This window comes from Schistocerca cancellata, chromosome 6, assembly GCF_023864275.1.
Source record: "Schistocerca cancellata isolate TAMUIC-IGC-003103 chromosome 6, iqSchCanc2.1, whole genome shotgun sequence".
NCBI lineage: Eukaryota > Metazoa > Arthropoda > Insecta > Orthoptera > Acrididae > Schistocerca > Schistocerca cancellata.
In genome coordinates this window covers 75,785,116-75,805,274 of record NC_064631.1, presented here as the reverse complement: position 1 = coordinate 75,805,274, position 20,159 = coordinate 75,785,116, and the positions used below count along the sequence as shown (strand labels likewise).

General features: G+C 40.2%; 1 protein-coding gene across 1 annotated transcript in view; it reads left to right on the top strand.

The window, feature by feature from the left end:
- LOC126088579 (trehalase-like) overlaps nt 1–20,159 on the top strand; it is a 306,521-nt gene that overhangs the window by 190,799 nt on the left and 95,563 nt on the right. Inside the window, exons 7-8 of the mRNA XM_049906775.1 lie at nt 10,297–10,560; nt 10,664–10,808. Coding sequence (XP_049762732.1) covers nt 10,297–10,560; nt 10,664–10,808 — 409 coding nt within the window. The remainder of the gene's footprint in view (nt 1–10,296; nt 10,561–10,663; nt 10,809–20,159) is intronic.

Below are 20,159 nucleotides of genomic sequence, written 5' to 3'. Positions count from 1 at the left end.
TCCATGAGCTGTTGCAACCGCGCCGAAAATTCAAAGCATTTGACTTTGTCATCGGGTGTCAGGGCTTGTAGCAATTGTAAATGGTAAGGCTTCTGCTTTAGCCTTTTCCGTAAGATTTTCCAAACCGTCGGCTGTGGTACATTTAGCTCCCTGCTTGCTTTATTCATTGACTTCCGTGGGCTACGCATGAAACTTGCCCGCACGCGTTCAACCGTTTCTTCACTCACTGCAGGCTGACCCATTGATTTCCCCTTACAGAGGCATCCAGAAGCTTTAAACTGCGCATACCATCGCCGAATGGAGTTAGCAGTTGGTGGATCTTTGTTGAACTTCGTCCTGAAGTGTCGTTGCACTGTCATGACTGACTGATGTGAGTGCATTTCAAGCACGACATACGCTTTCTCGGCTCCTGTCGCCATTTTGTCTCACTGCACTCTCAAGCGCTCTGGCGGTGGAAACCTGAAGTGCAGCTTCAGCCGAACAAAACTTTATGAGTTTTTCTACGTATCTGTAGTGTGTCGTGACCATATGTCAATGAATGGAGCTACAGTGAATTTATGAAATCGCTTCAATCATTTGTAATAGCCCTGTAGTTCTGTTTTAAACATGAGAAAATACCTGTATAAATGCATCAGCCAGATGTTGAAGCAAGCATCTGGGGACAATGTTTGAGGCCAGTCAGACTTGCAACTGATATAAACATTTAAAAAGGGGGCAAACATGGTGAACATCCTCGTCAGCAGTCGACTGGTATCACACCATGAAAATGTTCAGATTCTGCAAAATCATACACAGACCATACACAACCTCTGTAAAACTTTGGGAATCAGCTATGATACCTCTGAATGTATTTGATCAAAGGAATTGAACATGAGAAGCTTGTGCCATGAGTGATTCAAAACAAACAGAAGCAACCAAAACTCAGTTCTCTATCACGACACTGCAAGATCATTTACTGCCTTCATTATCCAGAAATGTATTACTAAATATAAGATGATACTTGTTCACTGCCCACTGTACTCTCCAGTCTTGCATCTCTGTGATCTCTTCCCCTTCCTCAAGTCGAAAATCCAGTTGAAGCAGTGACAATTTGATACAGTGGATGAGATTCAAGCTGAGCGGTTCTAACAATGAAAGACTTGTGCACTTCAAATATGGTAGGAACAGTGGGACTGGTGTATTGGCTCCAAGAGGATTACTTTAAAGGTCATGGTGCAGAGTAATATGTAATGATTGTAATTAATATAATATGGGAACTTCTGGAACCACAAGAAGGGGCAAGTGCCTCTCAATTGGGCATATGAGAGAGAGAGAGAGAGAGAGAGAGAGAGAGTGAGAGATTCAGTGTTGTATCTAATGTTCAGCTCTAATAAATTGTTAAATTATTCAAGACAATATTTTGTTTTACAGACTATGATTTTCTAAATGTAATATTTCAGAAAAGTCACTGTGCTGAGAAAAATGTGATCACTCACTGTTTTAGCAAAGTATTTATTACAGGGGATGTTCAGAATGATTTTCTGCAACACATAAAGCTGTTTATCATTGCTTGTTACCCATCAGGATAAACAAACAGCCGAAATTTAAATCAACAGCATTTTTCAAAGTAGTTCTGTCACTTAAATTCACACACAAATAATATTAAGCAATGTAGTATACACTTTTGTTAATGTTCTCCTTCTCAAGATTATCTACAGAACACAATGACTGAATGAATTAGGTATACAATTGTTGCTGCATAAGAGGTGAAAATGGTTAATTAAATAAACCAAAACAAGTATCACCAAATTCCATACTAATGCTTCTTGTGGATAACAATTTATTTTATTTTAAAAAACTGAATTAGAGCAGTTTAATCTTATAAAACTTTAAGAAAATTGGTGGGAGCCTTTCTAATACATCTCATTAGGAATCTTGTTAATATTAGGTTGTTAATATTAGTTTGAATTATTGACAGTAGTGTTCTGAGATCATGGATATTTGTGAGCATTTTCTGTATTTATTTCTCACATTCAGAAATAAATTTCTTGTGCAAGTAGTTAAAAATCAAATCTGCAAGTTTTTCTACACTAGAGCAAAAAAATAGTCAAGGACGAAAGCTCTACAAACTCCCATAATTTGGCTCCTTGTACATGAGTTTTGCAACTCGATTTGAAGATAATTCTATCAAACTTTCCTGCTCTATGGAAGTCAACTATTACTCTTCATTCATACTGAAGGAAAATGAATCCCTAATACTGCTCTTATGTCAAATCAGGTACTGTAAAATATTCATGAAAAACTTGTTTTAGCTTAGGTAAGTGTCGTGCAATTTCTAGTATTATTCATTGCTGTTAATTGTTGTTGTTGTTGTTGTTGTTGTTGTTGTTGTTGTGGTCTTCAGTCCTGAGACTGGTTTGATGCAGCTCTCCATGCTACTCTATCCTGTGCAAGCTCCTTCATCTCCCAGTACTTACTGCAACCTACGTCCTTCTGAATCTGCTTAGTGTATTCATCTCTTGGTCTCCCTCTATGATTTTTACTCTCCACACTGCCCTCCAATGCTAAATTTGTGATCCCTTGATGCCTCAGAACATGACCTACCAACTGGTCCCTTCTTCTTGTCAAGTTGTGCCACAAATTCCTCTTCTCCCCAATTCTATTCAATACCTCCTCATTAGTTATGTGATATACCCATCTAATCTCCAGCATTCTTCTGTAGCACCACATTTCAAAAGCTTCTATTCTATTCTTGTCCAAACTATTTATCGTCCACGTTTCACTTCCATACATAGCTACACTCCATACAACTTCCTGACACTTAAATCTATACTCGATGTTAACAAATTCCTCTTCTTCAGATACGCTTTCCTTGCCATTGCCAGTCTACATTTTATATCCTCTCTACTTCGACCATCATCAGTTATTTTGCTCCCCAAATAGCAAAACTCCTTTACTACTTTAAGTGTCTCATTTCCTAATCGAATTTCCTCAGCATCACATGATTTAATCTGACTACATTCCATTATCCTCGTTTTGCTTTTGTTGATGTTCATCTTATATCCTCCTTTCATGACACTGTCCATTTCATTCAACTGCTCATCCAAGTCCTTTGCTGCCTCTGACAGAATTACAATGTCATCGGCAAACCTCAAAAGTTTTTATTTCTTCTCCATGGATTTTAATACCTACTCCGGATTTTTCTTTTGTTTCCTTTACTGCTTGCTCAATATACAGATTGAATAACATCGGGGAGAGGCTACAACCCTGTCTCACTCCCTTCCCAACCGCTGCTTCCCTCTCATGCCCCTCGACTCTTATAACTGCCATCTGGTTTCTGTGCAAATTGTAAATAGCCTTTCGCTCCCTGTATTTTACCCCTGCCACCTTTAGAATTTGAAAGAGAGAATTTCAGTCAACATTGTCAAAAGCTTTCTCTATGTCTACAAACGCTAAAAACGTAGGTTTGCCTTTCCTTAATCTTTATTTTAAAGATAAGTCGTAAGGTCAGTATTGCCTCACGTGTTCCAATATTTCTATGGAATCCAAACTGATCTTCCCCAAGGTTGGCTTCTACTAGTTTTTTCATTTGTCTGTAAATAATTCGCGTTAGTATTTTGCAGCTGTTACTTATTAAACTGATAGTTCGGTAATTTTCACATCTGTCAACACCTGCTTTCTTTGGGATTGGAATTATTATATTCTCCTTGAAGTCTTAGGGAATTTCGCCTGTCTCATACATCTTGCTCACCAGATGGTAGAGTTTTGTCAGGACTGGCTCTCCCGAGGCCATCAGTAGTTCTACTGGAATGTTGTCTACTCCCGTGGCCTTGTTTCGACTCAGGTCTTTCAGTGCTCTGTCAAACTCTTCACGCAGTATCGTATCTCCCATTTCGCCTTCATCTACATTCTCTTCCATTTCCAGAATATTGACCTGAAGTACATCGCCCTTGTATAGACCCTCTATATACTCCTTCCAACTTTCTGCTTTCCCTTCTTTGCTTAGAACTGGGTTTACATCTGACCTCTTGATATTCATACAAGTGGTTCTATTTTCTCTAAAGGTCTCTTTAATTTTCCTGTACGCAGTATCTATCTTACCCCTAGTGAGATAAGCCTCTACATCCTTACATTTGTCCTCTAGCCATCCCTGCTTAGCCATTTTGCACTTCCTGTCGATCTCATTTTTGAGACGTTTGTATTCCTTTTTGCCTGCTTCATTTACTGCATTTTTATATTTTCTCCTTTCATCAATTAAATTCAATATTTCTTCTGTTACCCAAGGATTTCTACTAGCCCTCGTCTTACCTACTTGATCCTCTGCTGCCTTCTTCCCTCAGAGCTACCCATTCTTCTTCTACTGTATTTCTTTCCCCCATTTGTGACAATTGTTTCCTTATGCTCTCCCTGAAACTCTTACAGTCTCTGGTTTAATCAGTTTGCGCAGATCCCATCTCCTTGAATTCCCACCTTTTTGCAGTTTCTTCAGTTTTAATCTACAGTTCATAACCAAGAGATTGTGGTCAGAGTCCACATCTGCCCCTGGAAATGTCTTACAATTTAATACCTGGTTCCTAAATCTCTGTCTTACCATTCTATAATCTATCTGATACCTTCTAGTATTTCCAGGATTCTTCCATGTGTACATGATTCTTGAACCAAGTGTTAGCTATGATTAAGTTACGCTCTGTGCAAAATTCTACCAGGCGGTTTCCTCTTTCATTTCTTTCCCCCAATCCATATTCACCTACTATGTTTCCTTCTCTCCCTTTTCCTACTCTCGAATTCCAGTCACCCATGACTATTAAATTTTTGTCTCCCTTCACTAACTGAATAATTTCTTTTATCTCATCATACATTTCATCAATTTCTTCATCATCTGCAGAGCTAGTTGGCATATAAACTTGTACTACTGTAGTAGGTGTGGGCTTCATGTCTATCTTGGCCACAACAATGCATTCACTATGCTGTTTGTAGTAGCTTATCCTCACTCCCATTTTTTTATTCATTATTAAACCTACTCCTGCATTACCCCTATTTGATTTTGTATTTATAACCCTGTATTCACCTGACCAAAAGTCGTGTTCCTCCTGCCACCGAACTTCACTAATTCCCACTATATCTAACTTTAACCTATCCATTTCCCTTTTTAAGTTTTCTAACCTACCTGCCCGATTAAGGGATCTGACATTCCACGCTCCAATCCGCAGAACGCCAGTTTTCTTTCTCCTGATAATGACGTCCTCTTGAGTAGTCCCCGCCGGAGATCCGAATGGGGGATTATTATATTTCCGGAATATTTTACCCAATAGGATGCCATCTTCATTTAACCATACAGTAAAGCTGCATGCCCTCGGGAAAAATTACGGCTGTAGTTTCCCCTTGCTTTCAGCTGTTTGCAGTACCAGCACAGCAAGGCCGTTTTGGTTAGGGATACAAGGCCAGATCAGTCAATCATCCAGACTGTTGCCCCTGCGACTACTGAAAAGGCTGCTGCCCCTCTTCAGGAACCACATGTTTGTCTGGCCTCTCAACAGATACCCCTCCGTAGTGGTTGCACCTACGGTATGGCCAACTGTATCGCTGAGGCACGCAAGCCTCCCCACCAATGGCAAGGTCCATGGTTCATGGGGAAGGGGGGGGGGGGGGGGGGGTGCTGTTGATATCATGCTGTTAATATCATTACTAATATAGATACAGGTACACTCTTAAGCCTGGAAAATGAATCGTAAGTGCTGTTTGAGGAGCATCATTCTGACAAATTCTGCTTCGTTTATTACAGATTCTATTTTGTCTTCTACTTCAGATATTGTAGTAGTTGAGGTCCAGGACTCAGAAGAACATTAAGCTAAACAACATTTTGGTCTTGGCAAGCCTAACATCACTTTTTGATCTTAGTCAGGTGGGCCCTCCTAGCAACCTGGTCCTAGAAATAAAACCTTCAAAGAAGGAAATACTGCAAGCTACACCCGAAGATTTGTTACCATGGCAAGAAGCCAAACATTCAAAAATATTTTCTCAAAAAGTCAGCAGCTTAAATCCATCTTAAAAGCAATACACAGGACGTTTCAAAGATATTCATGTGACTTCACAAGACTATATCCTCCACATGAACACAGGAAATAAATTTTTATGTGGTCACTGGCAGAGTTATTCCCGAAACAGGTAGCTCACTCCCTTGTTCACTAGTCAGTGTACACTGAGCCAAGATAGCAATAACACAGCAGCAAACTATGTTTCACATTCTCTCTCTCATTCGGTGCCTTCCAGATACAACTGTGCAGCATGATTTTTGTCAAAAGTGTGGAACTGCGCTTCCTATAGCTCAATGCACTGGACAATGACACCAGCAGTTTTGAGAGAGATTGTTTTCGGAAGAGGAAATTCACAGATCTTTCTGTGTGCTCATCACAGGTGTAAACCACATTTGACAGAGTTTTGCACATAGTGTGCAGAAGTCAACTCAAGGTGTAAGTTGAGAGTAAGCCATTTCTCATATACCTGTGTGGCAAGATCTGTAGTAACATTTATGTTTCAAATCATACAAGATTCAACTGCTACAAGCCCTTGACAAATGTAAAAATAAACAAAAGTGATCAAAGCTTTGTGAACTGATTACGGTCACGGGAATAGAAGATAATTTTGTTTACATATAATGTTCAGTAATTATGCTACATTCCATCTATGTGGAAAAGTGAGCTGTAATAATGTGGGAAACACAGCTGCCATATAACACAGCAGAGCACAAGAGAGACTCTCCCTCTCCAAAGCTTCATGTTTTATGTCATTTTCAGATAAAATATTTACTGTACATTCACTTTTGCTGAAAATATGATTAAGGCATCACACACCCACATAAGCTGGACTGGAGTCATTACAGCCTTTAAATTTCTTAAGTGAAAATTGTTAAAGCACTTTAAATAAAATAAACTTTATTACGATTCTACATCTTTATTATTCATGCCTACATATTTCTTTCTCAACATAATCATCCTGCCAATGAACACATTTCTGCCAATGAGAGGCTAGCTTGATGATACTGTCACTGTAGAACATTTGACTTCATTGACAGAGACACAACAACCTTCCACCCCCCCCCCCCCAAAAAAAAAAAAAAAAAAAAAAAAAAAAACACCCTCACCCCCCCCCCCCCTTTTTGCATCGCTTCATCACTGTCAAGTGAAGTCCTTGAAGGTGTTCTTTAAGTTTTGGAAACAGATGAAAATCAGATGGGGCCATGTGAGGACTGTATGGAGGATGACCGATGACAGTGAACCCAAGATGTTCTATTGTTGCTGATGTCACAGTACTTATGAGTGGTCTGGCATACTCATGCTAAAGGAGGCTAACTATTTCATGACTAAGATGGTCTAAAACTGTTAAGTGGGTGTGCTGGAAAGAATGCCTTTAAATTTCTTAAGTGAAAATTGTTAAAGCACTTTAAATAAAATAAACTTTATTACGATTCTACATCTTTATTATTCATGCCTACATATTTCTTTCTCAACATAATCATCCTGCCAATGAACACATTTCTGCCAATGAGAGGCTAGCTTGTTGATACTGTCACTGTAGAACATTTGACTTCATTGACAGAGACACAACCACCTTCCCCCCCCCCCCCCCCAAAAAAAAAAAAACACCCTCACCCCCCCCCTCCCCTTTTTGCACCGCTTCATCACTGTCAAGTGAAGTCCTTGAAGGTGTTCTTTAAGTTTTGGAAACAGATGAAAATCAGATGGGGCCATGTGAGGACTGTATGGAGGATGACCGATGACAGTGAACCCAAGATGTTCTATTGTTGCCGATGTCACAGTACTTATGAGTGATCTGGCATACTCATGCTAAAGGAGAGGGTTTTCCATGTGTGGACAAACTCTTTGAATTCATGCTTTCAGTTTTTTGATGGTATCTCAAGTGCTGATATAGTTATGTTACACACCACCACATTACATGCTACAATTTGGAGCCCTGTAATAACAGTGGGCTGCATCAGAGAAGTGGGAAAGTTGACCAATTAAAATACATGACATGTAATACCTCAACCAATATGAGAACAGAATAAAATGTTCTGAGTTTTTACTTTACAGCACATCTTTATATTCTGAAAGGTAGATTATACTTTGACAAATGTACATGTTGGAATTTACTGTTTTTGACAAACTATAAGAATTAATATGATTTTGATTTATAAAATTGTGCAAGTCAGAAATTTGGAAATATATATGGAACTATTATCCTTACACCAACATTAATCAATTTGTTTATATAAATGAGTGCCACAGCAAATTACATGACATTATTAATTAGTGAGTTAATTATTGTTCTATGTCAGATGGTACAGAAAAACTAAAGTAACAAAACTCTGGAATATGACAGTGGTTAATACAAAACCACTTGTGTAAATTGTTTAATTAGTTCAGAAGATAATTAGTTTTTGATAATTTACAAAACTTTCCTCTAATGTCGAAATGAGTCACTTTCAACTGGTGTAGGTAACTTTTCACAAATTTAACAATTACCTCACACTGTTTCACGTCTCTCTAACTATAGTTCTAACTTCAGTCAACTGTAACTTTTAATTAACAGGATCCTAAAGAAAATTAATTACACAAATGTAATCAGAATATTTGAAATGAGAATCTGAATAATATAGTTGATTAAAATTAGGTCTAGAAAAGATTTTGAAATTTTTAAGTAAGTGCTACATGTTACTAGTTAAACATATTGGAAATAAGATAAAAATTAGTGTCCATCTGACCACTGCACACAAGTGCCACGTCACTTCACTTCATTTACAAAGATATCCCATACTTTCATTTGTTACACTCTAAAACTGCGGAAATCCTCTGGATTCAACCCGCTATGGTCTAATACATTTCTAGCCACTTTTTCTTCATGCCTATTCTGCACTTAATAATCATAATGCCTATCTTTATACTATACTTGCTGTAATATTTCCTTTCAGTTTAGCTCATCCCTTAGATTGCAGAGGAATTGGTTTGTTAAGAATTGCTTCCTAGACAAACTTGGCCACTTAAATGTATTGTTATCTACCAACTGCAAAGCTCCCTAAAAGAAAGAGTTCCTTTTAATACTGCTGCAAATCTAATCCTGATACTCCTCTTCAAAAATTTTATGAACGCAAAATTCATATTATCTGTAGCAGATGCTGCTAAGCCTCTGAATCAAGATTTGAAACTATGTCTATGGAATAAGAAGAATCCCCAAATACCAAAGCCACTCCAACTATTTTTAAATCATAAAACATGTAAAAAGCCTCCATTCCAACACTGTAGCTTACGGTGAGTTAATATCATGTTAAGTGACAATAGATGACTGTTCTAATTTTTAAAAACTGCTTATTTTTGTAACTTGCAACAATAGATTACACAGAACATTGGTTTCACATTTTTCAGCAGTGATGGTGCAATGCTTGTACAAGTCAGTCACAAATGCTTTCCCATGCATACAAGATATACCATCTCACTGAAACACATTTATGTGACCGGAACCTGAAATATGTTATTCTTTTAAAAAAATGTATTCCCATTAACTACTTCAGTCAGAATCCCAATGGACTGTTTATAACACTAGTTGCAGATTTTTCAAACAGTAATACAATTTCTGTGGAGATGCATATTTATTGAACACTGGACAATGTTCTTCTGTTGCAAAATAAAATGTGATTTCTGTTTTGAAAACTAATGTGACTGTCTTGGAATCAATTAATGGTTACATTCAGTATTAAAATTTACATGTTGCAGTAGTAAATTTACTGCATTAATATTTGATATATTTAATTACAGTTCTGTCATTCACCATTGTAAGTGCAGCTAACAAAACATCAAAATGTCATTACACCAATAAAATAGAAAAATCTTGACTTGATATTGTTGTTGTTGTGGTCTTCAGTCCAAAGACTGGTTTGATGCAGCTCTCCATGCTACTCTATCCTGTGCAAGCCTCTTCATCTCCGAGTAACTACTGCAACCTTCATCCTTCTGAATCTGCTTAATGTTTTCATCTCTTGGTCTCCCTCTACAATTTTTACCCTCCACACTTCCCTCAACTACTAAATCGGTGATCCCTTGATGCCTCAGAATGTGTCCTACCATCCAATCCCTTCTTTTAGTCAAGTTGTGCCACAAATTCCTCTTCTCCTCAATTCTACTCAGTACCTCCTAATTGGTTGTGTGACCTACTCATCTAATCTTCAGCATTCTTCTGTAGCACCACATATCAAAAGCTTCCATTCTCTTCCTATCTAAACTGTTTATTGTAAATGCTCCATTCAATATGTACTTTTCATTTCAGTCTAAAAAGGAAATACGTGGTATTGTATCTTACCTAAAAGACAACGACATTGAAAATTATCTTGGAGGGGCTCCAGCATCCTTAATTCTCACTGGTGAGCAGTGGGACTTCCCAAATGTTTGGCCCCCACTTGAAAACATTTTAATCATGGGTCTGCAGAAGACTGGTGTAAGAGAGGCCACTGAGTTTGCATTTGAGCTGGCACAAATATGGATACATGCAACATATACTGGCTATATACGCTACAATAATATGTTTGAAAAGGTTGGTTTTCCTTGTTTCGTTCCTTCTTCCAGTCACAAAATAATAAGAGTATTGCATCTCAGAGTACTTATTTAGCTGATTGTAACATAATATTTCATTCCAGTATGATGCTGAAAAACCTGGAGAATTTGGAAATGGAGGAGAATATGTAGTTCAACCTGGGTTTGGATGGACAAATGGAGGTATCCTTGAGCTGTTAAATGAATATGGACAGAATCTCACTATACCTGACCTGCCACAATACCAAAGTAAGCAAAAGTAATGTTAAGTTTTCAATGAAGTCATATAAGGTCATATGTAAAAGATATATCTTTAAGTCTAAGGTGTACATGTGCATCTACAGTTATATCTATAGCACTCAAGTCAGCTCACAGACATGGGTGAGGATGTTCCATGTACCCCTTTTTCCTGTTTGATTCACAAATGATGTGTTAGATGAAAAACGGCTGGTAAGCCTCTGCATGAACATTAATTTCTGTAATTGTGTTCATTTCACAAGGTAACTTTGTTCCTGGGATCCTCTGACAACATGCCATCTGACAGTTTTAGCACTTCTTCTTGTTGCATGATGTCTCCTATATAACATCTGTGAGTAGAGTTAGATGAGCATCTGCACGATGTTCCCGCATGTACTATATAAACCAGCAGTAAAATGTGCTGCTCGTCTTGTGATTTTTTCTAAGTCTTCTAAAAACCTTTCCGAGAGGTAATGCTGACTGGTGAGCAGTACTCAAGAACTGGTTAAAAGAGGTTTTTTTTATTACCTATTAAAGAGGTGAATTAAATTTCTTTGTGGTTCTTCCAAAGAATCTCTCAGGCATCTGCATTTTACAAAGTTTTGTATAGTCATTCCATGTAAGATCACTTTTGACACATACTCAAATATGCCGGTATTTTACCATTGTTACTGGATCCATTGCTTGACAGTCAATCATGTAACCAAACAACAATAGAGCTTTGCCTCTTTTTATGGACAATACATTATATTTATTGATGTTGAGGGTCAAATATCAACTCCTATAATGACTGGTACCAACTTTCTGAGTGTCTTCCTGCATTTCATTACAATTTTCTGGCTATGATACTTCATGGCGGGCACCACTTGCAAAGTGCACCCTGGAGCTTCTATTGTTATCTGCAGGATAGCTTGCACAGGCTGAAGCAGCTAAGGTTGGGAACCCTAGATATGTCCAGAATGTGTAAACATATAGAGCTGCAGTTTCCACTAAGCTAAAGTCGAATTTTCTGGTGTGTACATAATTTGTAACATCTATAGCTGCTGAATTATAGCACCATGTTTTCATATTGTTCTTTGTTTTTGTTTTTAATGGGCCTACACACTCTTCTTCTGTTGCATTAGAAAGAGCCTTCAGTGTGGACTTCAACAACATAATGTGTAGAACTAGGGTACCTTAAACCACCATCCAGCCATTGGAAGAAGAGATCCCAGAATTGTCTATCTGCTGTACCAAATGTAAGCAGATGTGTAAATCAGGTGCAGTCCCTGTGTTTACACATGGACTTTGCTGCAGCTATAGTGCACAGACTGATGTGCTCAATCAGACGACTTGTTCATGAAATTGTTCAGCTGAAAAAGTGGATTGGGTTTTTGTTTACGGTGAACACTGCCAAACTGTTAGAGCAGTGGCACAGTCGTATTCAGAGAGATGATCTGACTGTGTCGAGGCCTCATGGCCTGTCATTGCAAATGTAATAAAATTGAAAGTGTGAAGCTTAAAATACACAAACGAAACATAACATAGCTGAATAGAGAAATGAAACCTACATTTTAGCAGCAATAGTATAGATTCTGTGTGTAATTATGGGGCAACTCGAACATGCTAGTAGGAATATTCTACAAATTTATCCATTCCATATTTTGCTACTCAATCAACAACTGCGTGGCAATGACTTTCAACACTGGGTACAGTTATCTGAATAGTGTCTACAAAAATTACTAAGTGATCCATGTTTCTATGTGTGACTTTGTTTACACACAAATCATCATTTACAAACTGTGCTCAAAGCATAGTTCACTGTATGACTACTTGGGAGTGGACAATCCACAATGGCTGAAAAAAAGTGGGTGTCAAATGACTTGGTAAGTCAATCCATGGTACCAGAATTTCAGGAATAGCAACCATCACTGGTCCCTATTTTACTGATGGGATTCTAAATACTGAAACACATCTACAGCTCCTAAAAGATATGTTGATGCAGTTGTCAGAAAACATCCCATTGAATGTAGGGCAATCCATTTCAAATCAATGTGACAGATATCACACCTATCCCACACAAATAGTTAAACTTTCTTTGCAAACCAGTTTGAGACTGTCAGTTCAGTTGTTTCGAAAACATGATTTTGCTTGCACTCTTGCCAGGTTTAATACGTTTGGGCTTTTATCTGTGAGGGAAAATTAAAACAAAAATTCTACAAGGAAAGGCAGATGACTCTCAGACACATGAAATGACATATACTATGGATGTAAGCTTCAGTAAGTCCAGATGAAATTCAATACACAGTATTGTCTGCCCATAATTTGTCTACAGCCTGCATCAGTGTTAAAGGCCACCATTCACACATAACAGTAAACTTGTAGCTGTACTGCTTACATTTGGTACAGAAAGGCAGAGGTTTGAGGGATCTCTTGTCCAGATGGCGAGACAGTGGTTTGGGGCATTGTTATCTTGGTACTGTTTGAGGGAGATTGATTCATGTTAGTATTCTTCAGGGGCTCTTTTCAGTGTCAGAGCAAAACAGATACGGTTCAATAAAGAAAGGAAAAAGTCACTGTCACAGTTTGAAAGCTATCAATATTAAATACTACTAGCGTAGATCAGAAAATTCACCACATCTCTGCATAATCTCAGCTTGGTATATACAGGGTGTTACAAAAAGGTACAGCCAAACTTTCAGGAAACATTTCTCACACACAAATAAAGAAAAGATGTTATGTGGACATATGTCCGTAAATGCTTAATTTTCATGCTCATTTTAGTTTCATCAGTATGTACTGTACTTCCTCGATTCACCGCCACATGTGTGGGCTGACGAGAATCCGCACGCAATTGTGCAATCATGTCATCAACACAGATTTTCTGTGAACGTTTGGGCAGGAATTGTTTGTGATGTCTTGATTGGGCCCCATGTTCTTCCACCTACTTTCAATGGAGCCCGTTATCATGATTTCATACGGGATACTCTACCTGTGCTGCTAGAACATGTGCCTTTACAAGTACAACACAACATGTGGTTCATGCACGATGGAGCTCCTGCACATTTCAGTAGAAGTGTTCGTACGTTTCTCAACAACAGATTCGGTGACGGATGGATTGGTTGAGGCGGACCAATTCCATGGCCTCCACAGTCTCCTGACACTCTTGAGTTTCATTTATGAGGGCATTTGAAAGCTCTTGTCTATGCAACCCTGGTACCAAATGTAGAGACTCTTCATGCTCATATTGTGGACGGCTGTGATACAATATGCCATTCTCCAGGGCTGCATCAGTGCATCAGGGATTCCATGCGACGGAGGGTAGATGCATGTATCCTCACTGAAGGAGGACACTTTGAACATTTCCTGTAACAAAGTGTTTGAAGTCACACTGGTACGTTCTGTTGCTGTGTGTTTCCATTCCATGATTAATGTGATTTGAAGAGAAGTAATAAAATGAGCTCTAACATGGAAAGTAAGCATTTCCGGACACATGTCCACATAACATTTTCTTTCTTTGTGTGTGAGGAACATTTCTTGAAAGTTTGGCCGTACCTTTTTGTAACACCCTGTATACACTTCTTCATATATCTGAGATAGCCTGCCCCAGCTGCCTCTGTCTGTGTAAACAGTGACATTCTCATAGTATGTCAAAAGTTGCTTTCACATCTGATGGTTTGTCACCATTAAGAACATGTGCCAAGTTTTATGTATGAGGAAGTGCTCAAGCCAGTCACAAAGCTGCTTCAGCACTTTGATGTTGTTCATCAGGCATTCATTTGGAACTGTATGAAACACCAACTGGAAGTCAAGGGACACAGCATCGACATATGAGCAGGGGCTGTTACCCTGCTATATGCAGCCATGTGGATTTCACAGAAAAACAAAGCAAACTGAGTTTCACAAAGTAACTGTTGATTCCTGTGAAAGAGACTTGAGTTTGTAATGTGTGACCATGTAAGATGTGCCATAATTCTAAGACAGACGTATGTAATTGTTAAAGATGTATAATCATCTGCATCTGTCCAAAAATCTTTTCTGAATGATTGATATCAATATCAGTTATTTTGGAAATCACAGAACAATTGACAGGATGAACTAGCATTACCTTTTGCAGTGAAACTATTTTGGAAGACGCAGGTCAGTATTTTGCTCTTCACAGTGTCATCTTGTGTTTCAGTATCACCACTGTGTGATTTACCAGCTTAACTGAAGACCAAGACTTCTTACAATCCTCATCATATCAGCAGGCAAAAAATTACTTTCAAATTTGTTGAACACCTCTTGTGTTGCTCTCCTTATGATCATCTTGTTTTTGTTTGCCAGTAACACACACACACACACACACACATTATATATATATATTTCTAAAAAGAAAGATGATGAGACTTACCAAACAAAAGCGCTGGCAGATCGATAGACACACAAACAAACACAAACATATGTATGTTTGTGTTTGTTCGTGTGTCTATCGACCTGCCAGCGCTTTTGTTTGGTAAGTCTCATCATCTTTCTTTTAAGAAATATTTTTCCCACGTGGAATGTTTCCCTCTATTATATATATATATATATATATATATATATATATATATATATATATATATATATATACAAGACACCTGTATGTGTGGATGGATATGTGTGTGTGTGCGAGTGTATACCTGTCCTTTTTTCCCCCTAAGGTAAGTCTTTCCGCTCCCGGGATTGGAATGACTCCTTACCCTCTCCCTTAAAACCCATATCCTTTTGTCTTTCCTTCTCCTTCCCTCTTTCCTGACGAGGCAACCGTTGGTTGCGAAAGCTAGATTTTGTGTGTATGTTTGTGTTTGTTTGTGTGTCTATCGACCTGCCAGCGCTTTTGTTTGGTAAGTCTCATCATCTTTCTTTTTAAATATATTTTTCCCACGTGGAATGTTTCCCTCTATTATATATATATATATATATATATATATATATATATATATATATATATATATATATATATATATATATATATATATATATATATATATATATATACCTAAAAACAAAGATGATGTGACTTACCAAATGAAAGTGCTGGCAGGTCGACAGACAGACAAACGAACACAAACATACACACAAAATTCAAGCTTTCGCAACAAACTGTTGCCTCATCAGGAAAGAGGGAAGGAGAGGGAAAGACGAAAGGATGTGGGTTTTAAGGAAGAGGGAAAGGAGTCATTCCAGTCCCGGGAGTGGAAAGACTTACCTTAGGGGGAAAAAGGGACGGGTATACACTCGCACACACACACATATCCATCCACACATATACAGACTCAAGCAGACATATTTAAAGACAAAGAGTTTGGGCAGAGATGTCAGTCGAGGCAGAAGTGCAGAGGCAAAGATGTTGTTGAATGACAGGTGAGGTATGAGTGGCGGCAACTTGAAATTAGCGGAGATTGAGGCCTGGTGGATAACGGGAAGAGAGGATATATTGAAGAGCAAGTTCCCATCTCCGGAGTTCGGATAGGTTGGTGTTGGTAGGAAGTATCCAGATAACCCGGACGGTGTAACACTGCGCCAAGATGTGCTGGTCGTGCACCAAGGCATGTTTAGCCACAGGGTGATCCTCATTACCAACAAACACTGTCTGCCTGTGTCCATTCATGCGAATGGACAGTTTGTTGCTGGTCATTCCCACACAGAATGCATCACAGTGTAGGCAGGTCAGTTGGTAGATCACGTGGGTGCTTTCACACGTGGCTCTGCCTTTGATTGTGTACACCTTCCGGGTTACAGGACTGGAGTAGGTGGTGGTGGGAGGGTGCATGGGACAGGTTTTACACCGGGGGCGGTTACAAGGGTAGGAGCCAGAGGGTAGGGAAGGTGGTTTGGGGATTTCATAGGGATGAACTAAGAGGTTACGAAGGTTAGGTGGACGGCGGAAAGACACTCTTGGTGGAGTGGGGAGGATTTCATGAAGGATGGATCTCATTTCAGGGCAGGATTTGAGGAAGTCATATCCCTGCTGGAGAGCCACATTCAGAATCTGATCCAGTCCCGGAAAGTATCCTGTCACAAGTGGGGCACTTTTGTGGTTCTTCTGTGGGAGGTTCTGGGTTTGAGAGGATGAGGAAGTGGCTCTGGTTATTTGCTTCTGTACCAGGTCGGGAGGGTAGTTGCGGGATGCGAAAGCTGTTGTCAGGTTGTTGGTGTAATGCTTCAGGGATTCCGGACTGGAGCAGATTCGTTTGCCACGAAGACCTAGGCTGTAGGGAAGGGACCGTTTGATGTGGAATGGGTGGCAGCTGTCGTAATGGAGGTACTGTTGCTTGTTGGTGGGTTTGATGTGGACGGACGTGTGAAGCTGGCCATTGGACAGGTGAAGGTCAACATCAAGGAAAGTGGCATGGGATTTGGAGTAGGACCAGGTGAATCTGATGGAACCAAAGGAGTTGAGGTTGGAGAGGAAATTCTGGAGTTCTTCTTCACTGTGAGTCCAGATCATGAAGATGTCATCAATAAATCTGTACCAAACTTTGGGTTGGCAGGCCTGGGTAACCAAGAAGGCTTCCTCTAAGCGACCCATGAATAGGTTGGCGTACGAGGGGGCCATCCTGGTACCCATGGCTGTTCCCTTTAATTGTTGGTATGTCTGGTTTTCAAAAGTGAAGAAGTTGTGGGTCAGGATGAAGCTGGCTGAGGTAATGAGGAAAGAGGTTTTAGGTAGGGTGGCAGGTGATCGGCGTGAAAGGAAGTGCTCCATCGCAGCGAGGCCCTGGACGTGCGGGATATTTGTGTATAAGGAAGTGGCATCAATGGTTACTAGGATGGTTTCTGGGGGTAACGGATTGGGTAAAATCCTTGTAACCATTGATGCCACTTCCTTCTACACAAATATCCCACATGTCCAGGGCCTCGCTGCGATGGAGCACTTCCTTTCACGCCGATCACCTGCCACCCTACCTAAAACCTCTTTCCTCATTACCTCAGCCAGCTTCATCCTGACCCACAACTTCTTCACTTTTGAAAACCAGACATACCAACAATTAAAGGGAACAGCCATGGGTACCAGGATGGCCCCCTCGTACACCAACCTATTCATGGGTCGCTTAGAGGAAGCCTTCTTGGTTACCCAGGCCTGTCAACCCAAAGTTTGGTACAGATTTATTGATGACATCTTCATGATCTGGACTCACAGTGAAGAAGAACTCCAGAATTTCCTCTCCAACCTCAACTCCTTTGGTTCCATCAGATTCACCTGGTCCTACTCCAAATCCCATGCCACTTTCCTTGATGTTGACCTTCACCTGTCCAATGGCCAGCTTCACACGTCCGTCCACATCAAACCCACCAACAAGCAACAGTACCTCCATTACGACAGCTGCCACCCATTCCACATCAAACGGTCCCTTCCCTACAGCCTAGGTCTTCGTGGCAAACGAATCTGCTCCAGCCCAGAATCCCTGAAGCATTACACCAACAACCTGACAACAGCTTTCGCATCCCGCAACTACCCTCCCGACCTGGTACAGAAGCAAATAACCAGAGCCACTTCCTCATCCTCTCAAACCCAGAACCTCCCACAGAAGAACCACAAAAGTGCCCCACTTGTGACAGGATACTTTCCAGGACTGGATCAGATTCTGAATGTGGCTCTCCAGCAGGGATACGACTTCCTCAAATCCTGCCCTGAAATGAGATCCATCCTTCATGAAATCCTCCCCACTCCACCAAGAGTGTCTTTCCGCCATCCACCTAACCTTCGTAACCTCTTAGTTCATCCCTATGAAATCCCCAAACCACCTTCCCTACCCTCTGGCTCCTACCCTTGTAACCACCCCCGGTGTAAAACCTGTCCCATGCACCCTCCCACCACCACCTACTCCAGTCCTGTAACCCGGAAGGTGTACACAATCAAAGGCAGAGCCACGTGTGAAAGCACCCACGTGATCTACCAACTGACCTGCCTACACTGTGATGCATTCTATGTGGGAATGACCAGCAACAAACTGTCCATTCGCATGAATGGACACAGGCAGACAGTGTTTGTTGGTAATGAGGATCACCCTGTGGCTAAACATGCCTTGGTGCACGACCAGCACATCTTGGCGCAGTGTTACACCGTCCGGGTTTTCTGGATACTTCCTACCAGCACCAACCTATCCGAACTCCGGGGATGGGAACTTGCTCTTCAATATATCCTCTCTTCCCGTTATCCACCAGGCCTCAATCTCCGCTAATTTCAAGTTGCCGCCACTCATACCTCACCTGTCATTCAACAACATCTTTGCCTCTGCACTTCTGCCTCGACTGACATCTCTGCCCAAACTCTTTGTCTTTAAATATGTCTGCTTGGGTCTGTATATGTGTGGATGTATATGTGTGTGTGTGCGAGTGTATACCCGTCCCTTTTTCCCCCTAAGGTAAGTCTTTCCACTCCCGGGACTGGAATGACTCCTTTCCCTCTCCCTTAAAACCCACATCCTTTCGTCTTTCCCTCTCCTTCCCTCTTTCCTGATGAGGCAACAGTTTGTTGCGAAAGCTTGAATTTTGTGTGTATGTATGTGTTCGTTTGTCTGTCTGTCGACCTGCCAGCACTTTCATTTGGTAAGTCACATCATCTTTGTTTTTAGGTATATTTTTCCTTCGTGGAAAGTTTCCTTCTATTATATATATATATAGACACACACATTTCACATGGCACTAATGTAGCAATAAAAGCCATAATAAAATTAGCACACACTACTTGCTCTTACTCGCTACAAACTAATTCACTATAATAATAGTCATATTCAATCCCACACAGCTTTACTCACAAACTGATAACTCGGTGTACCTGCCATGTGAAGCAATCCTGGAAAAAAAAAAAAGTTATATATGCACTGCATTATATTGTAGGTTTCTTTTTTAAAAATTGGTTGGTTGTTTAAGAACTGAGTATTTCATTACAGCAGTATTGGTTCAGAATATAAGCTGCAATGTTTGCTACCACAAACTACTTGAATTTCACACTTAGCTTATTCAGCTCTTGAATATGCCAGATATAGCCAACCATGTTTGCCAGAGCCCTTCCCGCCTCTCCAACTCAGCCAATCTACAACAGGTGGAAGACTCGTCCTGTGTATCCACACAGCACCCTCTATTGCAGTGCCCAGTGCCATGACAGCCATACCTCACCCCAAGGAGAACCAAGACCACTTGTGAAAATAACAATTCAGCTGTAACATCTACACAGTCTTTTAGGTGAGAATGAGCACCAACCAGTTGTCCATCAGAATGCATTGCTACCACCGAGGAGAGATCGACCATTCGGTGGCAGAGCAGACCACTGAGTACCAACTTGCGTAACTTCAATGCCTGCTTCAAAATTCGTGCCATCTGGACACTCTCTCACCAACACCAGCTGCTCTTAATTGA